The 15,192-nt window shown below is 35.5% G+C and overlaps 1 protein-coding gene across 11 annotated transcripts in view; it reads right to left on the bottom strand.

Moving 5' to 3' along the window:
* LOC134225235 (protein king tubby 1) overlaps positions 1–15,192 on the bottom strand; it is a 119,627-nt gene that overhangs the window by 28,893 nt on the left and 75,542 nt on the right. For 10 of the 11 annotated variants that reach the window (XM_062705130.1, XM_062705131.1, XM_062705138.1 and 7 more), the window contains exons 3-6: positions 11,409–11,640; positions 1,192–1,605; positions 941–1,131; positions 665–799 (exon numbers count right to left, since the gene is read on the bottom strand). In XM_062705130.1, coding sequence (XP_062561114.1) covers positions 665–799; positions 941–1,131; positions 1,192–1,605; positions 11,409–11,640 — 972 coding nt within the window. Of the gene's footprint in view, positions 1–664; positions 800–940; positions 1,132–1,191; positions 1,606–11,408; positions 11,641–12,663; positions 12,898–15,192 lie in introns of those variants that run through there. The other variant, XM_062705141.1, reaches the window with a different exon arrangement.

A 15,192-nucleotide genomic window follows, 5' to 3' on the forward strand; every position in this document is an offset into this window, starting at 1 on the left:
GTTGGGGATTTATGAACGGAATTGAATTTTTCACCCGGTTTGGAAAGAAACAACATTTTCAATAGTTTAACGTTGATAATCAATAGTATCAATAGAATTGGCAAATTGCTGGAGAGTTTCTGAATCGATTGATAAGCAAATGTCGAAAATCCATCGAAAGATAAAGACGCTATTAGCGTTTGAAATCTATCCTAATTTCGTGACGGTCTCGAATTTGGAAATTTCGGTTTTTCACCCTGTATCTGAGTCTTCCCCTTAGACGTAGTTTACGTCAAAAGATGCTCTGTTTTAATTCAAAGTTATGCAAGGTTCTGAAAGTAGGAGTATAAATTTTACATTATTAAGTACTATAGTGCTATATGCACAGCAGTGGGACATCAAATAAAAGCAAATCTACATCCTATATAACTAATGCCCATAGAGTAGTTCTCTACCAGAAACATCTTGCCAACCACTACTGAATGGAAGTCATCGGTAATGCGTTGTCGGCACCCAACACGCAGAAGTAATAAATTTCCGGCATGGCACCATCATCACCACCAAACCAACCACACCGTCAACGTCGTTACCGTGAACTAGAAAAGTGCTGTGAACTTTCTCCGTCTTCAAAGCACGTGCTACGCTATTTCCCGGAGGCACATTATGTACTACTTCCCGCACTTACCTTCGACTTCCAACTATCCAACAGCCCGTGGTGACTGTCGGCGGAGCTAATTTTCACCCTCTGGTCGTCCTCGGTCATGCCCGGCAGCAGCACCGTCATATTCCGTGGCCCCTTGAAACCCAATATGTTGGTATCCTACGAAATAGACCCCCACAGAGAGTATAAAAAAGACACAAACCACAACAAACATCATTAGAACCATCGCTCATTGAACCGGAAAGGCATAAATCTTCGTCAAGGATGTCGCATCCCGGCACTCTATTTTCCACTACTCACGTATATCACCACCGCCAGGTCGAGCCTCGGATTCGCGTGGTCCTCCTTTTTACCGCTGTCGTACACGAAGAACGTCGTTCCGAACACATTCGACCGGAGCTTCCCAACGAACCCATCCGCCTGTCGGGACAAATCGGTCGGATCACAGCTAATGATGTAGTTTGATGTTTTGCTCTTTTTCCGTTTTCGACCTGATATGGAAGTTCGATTTGGTTACTCAACGCTTTGCATCCTAAAGAAGTGATTCCTACCCGCTAAACAGAACACCCTCTTGCCGTAGTCTCGTTCCAGGTGCAGGTAGTAGATCGGAAACAACCCCCGGTCCATGCCCTTCCGGTCCCGCGTTATCCGACATTTGTACAGCACCCCCTGCGGGGCCGGTTGCGTCACCCACTGCTCCACCGGTCCAATCACGTCCCCCTCGGTGTCGTTATGGCCACTGGCTTGCGGCGAGGAATGTTCCACACTTTTGCCGCTACTGCTGTCGTGATGGCTACCGCCGTTGTTGTTCATCAGGGCAGGTGAAATGGGCGCCGAGTGCGTCATGAGGTGGTCGGCACTGTGTCGGGTCGAGTCGAAGCTGTTCGACGACGGAAGAATGTCCACCGGGGTGCTTTCCTCGTCTTCGCTGTCCTGCGACGAAGGGGTGAGCTTTTCGAGGGGAGCTGCAAGGAAGGGTTATTGAACAGGATGATACATAAATAATGACGCTCCTGGTGGCCGCACGGCAACTCTACTTTGGATTTATTGTAAATCAATCGTAATCATTTTCGACATTCGAATTGAAATATCAGTTTTTTAACATTAGACCGAATTCTCTATATTCTAAATTTCTACTTCTAACTGTCGATATCCGATTTATAATTCCCATTTTCCTAGTTTTAGTCGGCTCAATTTTCCTCCATTTCGTTATTCATTTATACAATACATTTATTCATTCATACAACTTTAATACTTTTTTTATTTCATACGTTTTCCTTCCAACCATCGATTTCCGGTTCTCTTTTTCGAATTTTCGGTTTATGTTTTCTGAATTCCTATTTTCGTTTTCAATATCAGATTTTCACTTTTGTATTGCGACTTAGAACTCATGGCTATTCAAAATTCTAGTCTTTTGGAATAACGGGCACAAAGTCTTGGGCTTAAGAACTATTGGACTTATATATGGACCAACAAGTCTGTGCCACAAAAAATGAAGGAAAAAAACTATTGGACTTTGGATTTTTGAAGTTTTGGCCTATTGATCTTTTGTACCTTTGGATTTTTGAACTTTTTGACTTCAAGACTTTTGGACTTTTGTGTTTTTGGACTTTTAGAATAGGTATTGGATTTTTGGGCTTTTGAACTTTTAGATTGTTGGATTTTTGGAATTTAGAACTATTGGGATTTCGGCCTTGAGGACTTTTGAACTTTTGGACTTTTCGATTCTTTTGGAATTTTGGAATTTCAGCCATCGGATTTAAGGAGTTTTAGACTTTTGGGCTTTTGAAATTTTAGACTTTTGGACTTCAGAGCTTTTGGGCTTCTGGACTTTTAGACTCATGGACTTTTGCACTTTTACACTTTTGGACTAATGGGCTTTTAGGATTTTGAGCTTTTGGACTTTAGGCTTTTTGAACTTTTCGACTTTTGCCTTTTTAGGAGTTTGGGCTTTTACACTACTGGAAATTTATAATTTTGGTATTTTGAAATTTTGAATCTTTGGACTTTTCGCCTTTTTACTATTTGACTTTTTGACTTTTGGACTTGGGGAGAATTTTGAACTTCTTTTGCTTTGTCGACTTTTGCCTTTTTTTGTTTGAGGCTTTTGAACATTTAGACTTAAAGAATTTAGTAATTTTGGAACTTATGAAGTTTTGGAATTTTATCCTCAAGACTCATGAACTTTCAGACTTTTAGAGTTTTGGTCTTTTGAAATTTCAGATTTTTTGAATTTTGGTATTTTGGACTATTGGACTTTTGGGCTTTTGAACTTTTTAGCTTTTGGCCTTCTCAGGCTAGTAGAGTCTTGGGGTTTTGGACAATTAGACTTTTGGGCTTTTGGACTTTGAGTTTTTTGGAATTTTGGATGATTGAACTGTTGGGCTTTTAATGTTTTAGCTTTTGGCCTTTCAGACTATTATAGTTTTGAAGTTTTGGACATTTAGACTTTTGGGCTTTTGGACTTTGAGATTTTTGGAATTTTGGACGATTGGACTTTTGGGCTCTGGAACTTTTAGACGTTCGGCATTTTTGACTTTTCGATTTTTCGGCTTTGTAAAAATACCGCAAACAACATTATTTTCATGAAATAACTTTCACCGCCTGTAGTTTATTATAAATAACTTCTGTGAAGGATTCTGTAAGCATTTTCGACAAGAAATAACGGGTATCGTTCATATATTTTGCCTTTCCAAGGGATAAAATGATTCATATTTGTGGAATTAATCTAAAAATTGAAAATATATTTTTTTCCTGTTTTATCACCCCAAAATTCACCAGGGGTTGATAAAATCGGGATATTACTGTATTGGATTTTTGGGCTTTTGGACTTTTAGACTGTTGGATTTTTAGAATTCAGAACTGTTGGGATTTCGGCCTTGTGGACTTTTGAACTTTGGGACTTTTCAACTTTTGGACTTTTGGATTCTTTTGGAATTTCGGACTTTTCGATTCTTTTGGAACTTTGGAATTTTAGCCATCGTATTTAAGGAGTTCTAGACTTTTGGACCTTTGAAATCATAAGCTTTTGGACTTTCACACTTTTGGACTAATGGGATTTTGAGCCATTTGAACTTTTCGACTTTTGCCTTTTTGGGATTTTGGACTTTTACACTACTGGAAATTTATAATTTTGGTATTGTGAAATTTTGAATCTTTGGACTTTTCGACTTTTGGACTTTTAGGAACTGAAGGTTTCCGGCATTTAGACTTTAGAAATTTTGAACTTCTTTTGCTATTTAATTTGTCGACTTTTGCCTTTTTTTGGATTTGGAACTTTTTGGACTTTTAAACGTTTGAACTTTTGGGCTTTTGTATTTTTAGGCTTTTGGACATTTGGAAGAATTCAGTAATTTTGGGACTTATGGAATTTTTGAATTTTCTCCTTTGGACTTTTGAACTTTCAGACTTTTAGAGTTTTGGGCTTTTGAAATGTCAAATTATTTGAATTTTGGAATTTCGGACTATTGGACTTTTGGGGTTTTTAACTTTTTAGCTTTTGGCCTTTCAGACTTTTAGAGTCTTAGGATTTTGGACTTTGAGTTTTTTGGAATTTTGGATTATGGAACTCTGGAACTTTAGAATTTTGGACCTTCAGATATTTAGAGTTTTGGAATATTGGACATTTAGACTTCTGGACTATTGTCATTTTGAACTTCTGAGCTTTTGGACTTTTAGACTTTTAGAGTTTTGGAGATTTTGACGTTTAAACTTCTGGGCTTTAAGAACTATTGGAATTTTGGGCTTTTGGACTTTTAGACTTTTGGAATTTACAGTCAGGAATTTCGGCCTTGTGGACTTTTGAACTTTGGGTCAGTTCGACGTTTAGACTTTTGGACTTTTCGATTTTTGGGCATTTGGACTTTTGGATTTTTTTAATTTTAGTCTTCGGATTTAAGAAGTTTAAGACTTTTGGGCTCTTGAAATTTAAGACTTTTGGAGTTCTAGGCTTTTGAACTTCTGGGCTTTTGGACTCTTAGGCTTTTGGACTTTTGCACTTTTCACTTTTAAACTTAAAGCATTTTCGACTTCTAGACTTCTGGAAATTTTGAATTTTGGAATTTATGAATTTTGAAACTTTGGTCTTTTCAACTTTTTTATTTTTAGGAACTGGATGATTCGGGCATTTAGACTTTAGCTAATTTTAACTTGTCGATTTTTGCCTTTTTGGGATTTTTTACGTCTGGGCCTTTGGACTTTTGAATTTTTAGACTTTTGGGCATTTGGACTTTTGGATTTTAGGAATTTTGGACTATTGGACTTTCAGACTTTTAGAGTTTTGGAGTTTGAGACATTTAGATTTCTGGGTTTTGGGACTTTTTTTTTGTATTTTGTACGATTGGGCTTTTGGGTTCTTGGACTTTTAGACTTTTGGACTTTTGAACTTATGGGATTTTGTACTTTTAAACTTTTTGAGCATTTGAACTTTTGCAGTTTTGGGACTCTTGGACTTTTGGGCATTTGGTTTTCAGACATTTGCGGTTTTGGGATATTGGGCATTTAGGCTTTTGGACTTTTGGGTTTTTGGACTTTCAGATTTTTTAAATTTAGAAATATTGGACTATTGTCCTTTTGAACGCCTGAGCTTTTGGTCTTTCAGACTCTCAGGCTTTCAGAGTTTTGGACTATTGGACTTTACAGCTTTTGTATTATTGAACATTTGGGAATTTGGATTATTAGATTCCTGGACTTTGGAGATTTTGCTCTTTGCGAACTTTCCGAGTCCGAGTCGAACGGTTTCGACTTTTGCTATTTTGGGATTTTGGACTATTAGACTATTGGGCTATTGAACTTTTGATCTTAAAGCTATTGGACTTTATAACTTTTGCACTTTCAGCTTTTGGACTTTTGTACTTGTGGACTTTTAGACTTAGGCTATTTGCCTTTTTGAATTTTTTACTTTTGGACTTTTCGAATTATTGACTTTTGCGATTTTGGAGCTTTGGAATTTTGGACTACAGTGAACGTTCGCTAATTGGGGTTTTTCTAGTTGGGGCGCTTTTTAGTTGGGGGTTCGCTAATTGGGGCGAAACCCAATTAAAAAGCAGCTAAACGTCAGAATGTGATGTCAAAAACGCGTTGACGTTTTGTTTCCGTGTTTGGCGGGATCGATATTTTCTGGCGCGTAAAATTTTCTTTTGTTCAACCCCCCCCCCCCCGAACATTGACGCTTGTCAAACCGCCCCAATTAGCGAACGGCATTCGCTAGTTGGGGTGAGGTAGTGCCCCAATTAGCGAACGATCACTGTATTAGATTTTTGGGCTCCTGGGCTTTTGAACTTTAGGGATTTTGGACTTTTTGACATTTGGGCGATTGGATTTTGGACTTTAAGACTTTTTGAATTTTTTACTTTTGGACCTTTGGGATTTTAAGGTTTTGGGCTTTAGAACTTTAGACCGTTTGAACTTTTCGACTTTTGCTTTTATGGGATTTCGAACTTTTAGACTTTTTGCAGTTTTTGCCTATTGAACTTTTGTACTTTTGAATTATTGGACTATTCGGACTTTAAGGCTTTAAGACTTTTGGGCTTTTGGACTTTTAAAATTTTGGGCTTTTGGACTTTTGGAATTTAGAACTGTAGGGATTTCCGCCTTGTGGACTTTGGGACTTTTCGACGTTTGGACTTTTGGACTTCTCGATTCTTGGGTATTTGGACTTTTGGAATTTTGTAATTTTAGCCTTCGGATTTAAGGAGTTTTAGACTATTGGGCTTTTGAAGTTTAAGACTTTTGTGTATTTAGACTTTTGGACTTTTGCACTTTTGGACTTTAGACCTTTTGAACTTGTGGGATTTTAAGGTTTTGGGCTTTAAGAATTTAGGCCTTTGGAACTTTTCAACTCTACCCTTTTTGGCACTTTGGATTTTTAGACTAGTGGAAATTTAGAATTTTGAAATTTTGAAACTTTGGACTTTTTGACTTTTCGACTCTTGGACTTTTGGACTTTTAGGAACTGGAGGTTTCGGCCATTTAGACTCTAGGAATTTTGAACTTGTCCACTTTTGTCTTTTGGACTTTTGGGCGTTTGTACTTGGAAATTTGGACATTTGAGCATTGGTTTCCTGGCATTTTTTGGAATTTTGTCCTTTGAACTTTAGAGCTTTCAGATTTTTAGGCTTTTTGTCCTTCAAATTTCTTGAATTTTGAAAATTTGGGCTATTAGACTTTTGGGTTTTTGAACTTTTTATTTTTTTGGACTTTCAGACTATTAGAGTTTTAGAGTTTTGGACTTTTGGACTTTTGGACTTTGATATTTTTGGAGACGTTCGTAATTTTTGACTTTTGGGCTTTTGAACTTTCAGACTTTTGACTTTTGAACTTATGAGCTTTTGTACTTTAGAACTTTTTGGGCATTTGGACTTTTGGAGCTTTGAGCCTTTGAACTTTTGGAGTTTTGGGACTTTTGTGCTTTTGAGCATTTGGTCTTCTGGAATTTTGGCCGAACTATTGGACTTTCGTATATTTATAGTTTTGGGCGTTTGGACTGTTAGTTTTTTCAAATTATGGAACTTTGAACTATTGTCCTTTTGAACTTCTGCGTTTTTCGACTTTCGGATATTCAGATTTTTAGGGTCTTAGAGTTTTGGACATTTAAACTTTTGGACTTTCAGATTCAAGGGATTTTGGAATTTTGGACTACTGGACTATTGAGCATTTGAACTTTTGAGCTTATGAACTATTGGACATTTGGGGCATTTAGGCATTTGGACATTTGGAATTTTAGGCTTTTGAGTTTTCTTGGTTTTGATCTTTAAGAACTAAAAATTTATTAAGCTTTTCGACATTTGCGATCTTAGGATTTTGAACTATTGGATTTTAAAACTTTTGCACTTTCAGATTTTCGGGCTTTTGAACTTTTTGTCTTTTGGACATTCGGAGTTTCGCAGTTTTGGACTAAAACACCTTTGGAGTTTTGGACTGTTGGGATTTCAGGCTTTTGGACTTTTTGAGTTTTGGACTTTTTGACTTCTGGACTTTTAGAATTTTTGACTTTTGGGATTTTGGAGCTTTGGAATTTTGGACTTTTTGTTTCAGATCTTGTAGAATTTTTGGAATTGAAATTTTGGATTTTTGGACTCTCGGGCTTTGGACTTTTAGGATTTTGAACTTTTTGACATTTGGATGTTTGGGCTTTTGAACTTTAAGGTTTTCTGAATTTTTCATTTTTTGACTTCAGGCTTTAGAACTTTTCGACTTTTGCTTTTTTGGGGTAACGGATTTTTAGACTTTATGAATTGGACTTTTCGACTTTTTTACTTTTGGACTTCCGGGCTTTTTGATTAGTGGGCTTTAGTACTTTAGGGAAGTGGAGGTTTCGGGCATATATTCTTCTTCATATTGGCATTACAGCTGGGACAGAGCCGCCTCGCAGCTTAGTGTTCATTAAGCTCTTCCACAGTTATTAACTGCAAGGTTTCTAAGCAATGTTACCTTTTTTTTTGCAATTTCCAATCCGAAAATTGCCTAGACCGGCGCCGGGAATCGAACCCAGCCACCCTCAGCATGGCCTTGCTTTGTAGCCGCGCGTCTTATCGTACAGCTAAGGAGGGCCCCTTCTGGCATATAGACTTTAGGACTTTTGAACGACTTTGAATTTTGTGGACTTTTGCCATTATGGGATTTGGGACTTATAGACGTTTGGAAATTTGGAATAATGCACTTTACGACTTTTAGACTTTTGAACTTTTGGGCTTTTGGACTTTCGTGTTTTGCGACTTTTGACTACAAGAGTTTGAAACTTTTCGACCTTTGCTTTTTTGTAATTTTGGACTTTGAGACTTATGAACTTTTGGACTTACGAATTTTTGAGCTCTGATTTTCTGATTTTCTGATTTTCTGATTTTCTGATTTTCTAATTTTCTAATTTTCTGATTTTCTGATTTTCTGATTTTCTGATTTTCTGATTTTCTGATTTTCTGATTTTCTGATTTTCTGATTTTCTGATTTTCTGATTTTCTGATTTTCTGATTTTCTGATTTTCTGATTTTCTGATTTTCTGATTTTCTGATTTTCTGATTTTCTGATTTTCTGATTTTCTGATTTTCTGATTTTCTGATTTTCTGATTTTCTGATTTTCTGATTTTCTGATTTTCTGATTTTCTGTTTTCTGATTTTCTGATTTTCTGATTTTCTGATTTTCTGATTTTCTGATTTTCTGATTTTCTGATTTTCTGATTTTCTGATTTTCTGATTTTCTGATTTTCTGATTTTCTGATTTTCTGATTTTCTGATTTTCTAATTTTCTAATTTTCTGATTTTCTAATTTTCTGATTTTCTGATTTTCTGATTTGCTGATTTTCTGATTTTCTGATTTTCTGATTTTCTGATTTTCTGATTTTCTGATTTTCTGATTTTCTGATTTTCTGATATTCTGATTTTCTGATTTTCTGATTTTCTGATTTTCTGATTTTCTGATTTTCTGATTTTCTGATTTTCTGATTTTCTGATTTTCTGATTTTCTGATTTTCTGATTTTCTGATTTTCTGATTTTCTGATTTTCTGATTTTCTGATTTTCTGATTTTCTGATTTGCTGATTTGCTGATTTTCTGATTTTCTGATTTTCTGATTTTCTGATTTTCTGATTTTCTGATTTTCTGATTTTCTGATTTTCTGATTTTCTGATTTTCTGATTTTCTGATTTTCTGATTTTCTGATTTTCTGATTTTCTGATTTTCTGATTTTCTGATTTTCTGATTTTCTGATTTTCTGATTTTCTGATTTTTTTCTGATTTTCTGGTTTTCTGATTTTCTGATTTTCTGATTTTCTGATTTTCTGATTTTCTGATTTACTGATTTTCTGATTTTCTGATTTTTTTCTGATTTTCTGATTTTCTGATTTTCTGATTTTCTGATTTTCTGATTTTCTGATTTTCTGATTTTCTGATTTTCTGATTTTCTGATTTTCTGATTTTCTGATTTTCTGATTTTCTGATTTTCTGATTTTCTGATTTTCTGATTTTCTGATTTTCTGATTTTCCGATTTTCTGATTTTCTGATTTTCTAATTTTCTGATTTTCTTATTTATTTTATTTTCTGATTTTCTGATTTTCTGATTTTCTCATTTTCTGATTTTCTGATTTTCTGATTTCCTGATTTTCTGATTTTCTGATTTTCTGATTTTCTGATTTTCTGATTTTCTGATTTTCTGATTTTTTGATTTTCTGATTTTCTGATTTTCTGATTTTCTGATTTTCTGATTTTCTAATTTTCTGATTTTCTAATTTTCTGATCTTCTGATTTTCTGATTTGCTGATTTTCTGATTTTCCGATCTTCTGATTTTCTGATTTTCTGATTTTTTGATTTTCTGATTTTCTGATTTTCTGATTTTCTGATTTTCTGATTTTCTGATTTTCTGATTTTCTGATTTTCTGATTTTCTGATTTTCTGATTTTCTGATTTTCTGATATTCTGATTTTCTGATTTTCTGATTTTCTGATTTTCTGATTTTCTGATTTTCTGATTTTCTGATTTTCTGATTTTCTGATTTTCTGATTTTCTGATTTTCTAATTTTCTGATTTTCTGATTTTCTGATTTTCTGATTTTCTGATTTTTCTTTTTTTGATTTTCTGATTTTCTGATTTTCTGATTTTCTGATTTTCTGATTTTCTGATTTTCTGATTTTCTGATTTTCTGATTTTCTGATTTTCTGATTTTCTGATTTTCTGATTTTCTGATTTTCTGATTTTCTGATTTTCTGATTTTCTGATTTTCTGATTTTCTGATTTTCTGATTTTCTGATTTTCTGATTTTCTGATTTTCTGATTTTCTGATTTTCTAATTTTCTGATTTTCTGATTTTCTAATTTTCTGATTTTCTGATTTTCTGATTTTCTGATTTTCTGATTTTCTGATTTTCTGATTTTCTGATTTTCTAATTTTCTGATTTGCTGATTTTCTGATTTTCCGATCTTCTGATTTTCTGATTTTCTGATTTTCTGATTTTCTGATTTTCTGATTTTCTGATTTTCTGATTTTCTGATTTTCTGATTTTCTGATTTTCTGATTTTCTAATTTTCTGATTTTCTGATTTTCTGATTTTCTGATTTTCTGATTTTCTGATTCTCTGATTTTCTGATTTTCTGATTTTCTGATTTTCTGATTTTCTGATTTTCTGATTTTCTGATTTTCTGATTTTCTGATTTTCTGATTTTCTGATTTTCTGATTTTCTGATTTTCTGATTTTCTGATTTTCTGATTTTCTGATTTTCTGAATTTCTGATTTTCTGATTTTCTGATTTTCTGATTTTCTGATTTTCTGATTTTCTGATTTTCTGATTTTCTGATTTTCTGATTTTCTGATTTTCTGATTTTCTGATTTTCTGATTTTCTGATTTTCTGATTTTCTGATTTTCTGATTTTTTGATTTTCTGATTTTCTGATTTTCTGATTTTCTGATTTTCTGATTTTCTGATTTTCTGATTTTCTGATTTTCTGATTTTCTGATTTTCTGATTTTCTGATTTTCTGATTTTCTGATTTTCTGTTTTCCGATTCTTCTTGATTATTCGATTTGAATTTTGAATTCTATGATCATATTTGATTATCAAGAATGTGAGTTATGCAATTCTCCAACGCTGTGTGCGTCATCACAAGGTAAAATTGCTAATTGAAACAATACAGAATTTCAGCATACAAACACGTTCCGCGAAATCAATTATCATTTATGTATAACAACCCGACCGATGTCACCTCATTTATCACATCAATTTGCGTCCACCGTTTCGCACCTACTCACATCCACTCAAACGAGCACTCGAAAACCCTTACCATCACTGTACGGCGAAGTCGGTGTCGTTGTGATCGATGCGTTCCCCGTCGAGGTGAGAATCTGATCCGGATTGTTTGGGGACATCATGAACTGCATCGGGCCGTCGTACGCGTGCACCTCCCGGCCGTTCCGATTCACCGCCGACATTGGCCGCACCAGTTGCATATCGCTCGCTTGCACCATCCCAGGCGTGGCTCGTTTCTGTCTGATGTAGGCCTCCATGAGTTGTCGCTATTTGGGAAAATGCAGGAAGACAGAAATAGGTTAGTGCGCTAATTTGGGGTCGGTTCCGCGGGGAAGCAAACTCTGACATGAGCAATTAGCACGTTTGGATTTCCTCGGATGGGGCATTTACTTGTCGGGTAAATATCTTTCTAATTGAGATCAATAGAGAAGACAAATAAAAGGCGCGACACTGTTTGGAAGTGGAATTTATATACGAATTTAAATTGAGTTCCAGTGGAATGTATATTTTAGTAAGAAAAGTTTAAATTCACTATTTTTCTAATTGATTTTTTCATTCAAATACACATGAAATTGCCAATGACTGTTTTCAAGTTTCAAGTTTTTATGTGGAGCCATCCCAATGTTAAAAACAGATAATTTGGACATGTTTCAAAGCAGCCAAGTGGGATGGACGTGTCGTGTCGGAGCAAATTAGCACCCGATCAATAATTTACACGTGGTGGTATTGTTTGTGTCGCCCAGCGCAAACAAGTGACCAGGATGGGACAGCTGTAAATCATTGCTTTGAGGCAGGAAACTAGACTTGCTGTCGGTGCACACAAGGTGAATAAATCCCGCTGGACTGTTTTGATGAGGGTAAAAGGTCAAGGAACTGATAATTGAAAGCAGGTCCTTCCAATATAGTCAGTGAGTAACATGGGAATTCTTTGAATATACAAGAAATTGAATTGGCAAGTACGTAATGAAGTATGTGAATCATTGAAGAACTTGGTAGATAAACAAAAATATTTATATTTTCCTCAAACTAAGTATAATGCTTTTCTCCCAAAATATCTATTAACCGAAATCTCGATAAAGCTCATATAAATTACCAATAAAAGTTATCGAACTCTAGATAACCACCAAAATTGTATAATTTGATTGTGTAGAAAATAAGTCATAAATTAAGTAGATAAGAAATCTAATCTGAGCCATATCATCAAAAAAAATATTGAATAGTTACTTGAGTTTCAATAATTGACAGTCCATAATAGTCTGTGATACTTTAGTGATAATCCAATTACCTACCTTCATGGCACCAAAAGTATGAAAATCCAATGAGTCCTTCCTTTGCAGAAAGTCGGTTACTAAACTTTGTAACTGTGATGTTCAATTGCTCATTTGTTCACTAGTACCCTAGATCTGTGCGTATGTTATGCCACGAAGATTTTTTTGTCTCAGTGGACACTCATAACACTCCGAACAATCACACTTAACGAAATTTAATGATGAGATTTGAAATTGCTTCTGCTACTCCGGATGAGCCGAGTCTGCATACACCGTTCTCACCGGCGACACGATAAGCACTACCAACAGTAGCTGTGAAAACTCATTCATAATATTTGTCTAACGATCTGGCGAGATCGAGTTAAACCTGCTCATCTGCTTGTTCACCTGCTCACCAATACCATCACTGGATAATGGAAAACAGTTTTATATAATGCAATCATTTTGAATAGACAAAAATAGTTCAATAAAAACAAATTACGAACTGGATAACAAAATCTTTAATGAGTAAAAATTATTTCACCCAATATTTTTTATACACGATTAGTGTTCACTAATTTTTCGGTAAAACTGAACTTTAACGGGTTTTTAAATACCACCTAAATTTTCATTGATTTTTTATGATTTATTTTGTGGAGTTAACTCATAGTTTGATTGATGCTTAAGGTCTTAATCGACTAAAACCCAACCGTTTAAAAAGCAAGAACTGGGGGTAAAATACTTCTTGGAATTTAACACGAAAAAGAATTCTGCTGAATTCCGAAAGGAATTCTTTTTGAATTCCGCAAAGAATTTCCTTCTAATTCCGAAAGAAATTTTCTTAAAATTTCAAAAGGAATTATAGTTGAATTCTCAAAAGTAAAAATATGCGAATTAAAAAAAATATCTCAGAATTTCATAATCCAATGGAAGGAATTCTAATCGGATTCCAAAAAGAAATCTATTAGAGTTCCGAAAAAGTTATATTTGAACTCCGGAATTTCGGAATGAATTCTTTTCGAATTCCGAACAAAATTCTTTATGAAATCCGAAAGAAATTCTTTACAAATTCCCAAAGAAAATCTCTCCGAATTGTGATAAGAATTCTCTACGAATTCAAAAAAAAATACAAAATTCCCTTCGGAATTCGGGAGAATTCCCTTCGGAATTCGGGAGAATTCCCTTCGGAATTCGGGAGAATTCCCTTCGGAATTCGGGAGAATTCCCTTCGGAATTCGGGAGAATTCCCTTCGGAATTCGGGAGAATTCCCTTCGGAATTCGGGAGAATTCCTTCGAATTCGGGAGAATTCCTTCGAATTCAGGAGAATTCCTTCGAATTGGGAGAATTCCTTCGAATTGGGAGAATTCCCTTCGAATTCAGGAGAATTCCTTCGAATTCGGGAGAATTCCTTCGAATTCAGGAGAATTCCCTTCGAATTGGGAGAATTCCTTCGAATTCAGGAGAATTCCTTCGAATTCGGGAGAATTCCTTCGAATTGGGAGAATTCCTTCGAATTCAGGAGAATTCCTTCGAATTCAGGAGAATTCCTTCAGGTCAGGAGAATTCCTTCGAATTGGGAGAATTCCTTCGAATTCGGGAGAATTCCTTCGAATCAGGAGAATTCCTTCGAATTCGGGAGAATTCCTTCGAATTGGGAGAATTCCCTTCGAATTGGGAGAATTCCTTCGAATTCAGGAGAATTCCTTCGAATCAGGAGAATTCCTTCAGAATTCAGGAGAATTCCTTCGAATTCGGGAGAATTCCTTCGAATTCGGGAGAATTCCTTCAGAATTCGGGAGAATTCCTTCGAATTGGGAGAATTCCTTCGAATTCAGGAGAATTCCTTCGAATTCAGGAGAATTCCTTCGAATTAGGAGAATTCCTTCGAATTGGGAGAATTCCTTCGAATTGGGAGAATTCCTTCGAATTCAGGAGAATTCCTTCTGAATTGGGAGAATTCCTTCGAATTGGGAGAATTCCCTTTGAATTCAGGAGAATTCCTTCGAATTCAGGAGAATTCCTTCAGGTCAGGAGAATTCCTTCGAATCAGGAGAATTCCTTCGAATTGGGAGAATTCCTTCGAGGTCAGGAGAATTCCTTCGAATTCAGGAGAATTCCTTCGAATTCAGGAGAATTCCTTCGAATTGGGAGAATTCCTTCGAATTGGGAGAATTCCCTTCGAATTGGGAGAATTCCTTCGAATTCAGGAGAATTCCTTCGAATCAGGAGAATTCCTTCGAATTCGGGAGAATTCCTTCGAATTCAGGAGAATTCCTTCAGAATTCGGGAGAATTCCTTCGAATTCAGGAGAATTCCTTCGAATTGGGAGAATTCCTTCGAATCAGGAGAATTCCTTCGAATCAGGAGAATTCCTTCGAATTCGGGAGAATTCCTTCGAATTCAGGAGAATTCCTTCGAATTCGGGAGAATTCCTTCGAATTCGGGAGAATTCCTTCGAATTGGGAGAATTCCTTCGAATTCAGGAGAATTCCTTCGAATTGGGAGAATTCCTTCGAATTCAGGAGAATTCCTTCAGAATTCAGGAGAATTCCTTCGAATTCGGGAGAAT

Source organism: Armigeres subalbatus, chromosome 3, assembly GCF_024139115.2.
Source record: "Armigeres subalbatus isolate Guangzhou_Male chromosome 3, GZ_Asu_2, whole genome shotgun sequence".
Classification (NCBI taxonomy): domain Eukaryota; kingdom Metazoa; phylum Arthropoda; class Insecta; order Diptera; family Culicidae; genus Armigeres; species Armigeres subalbatus.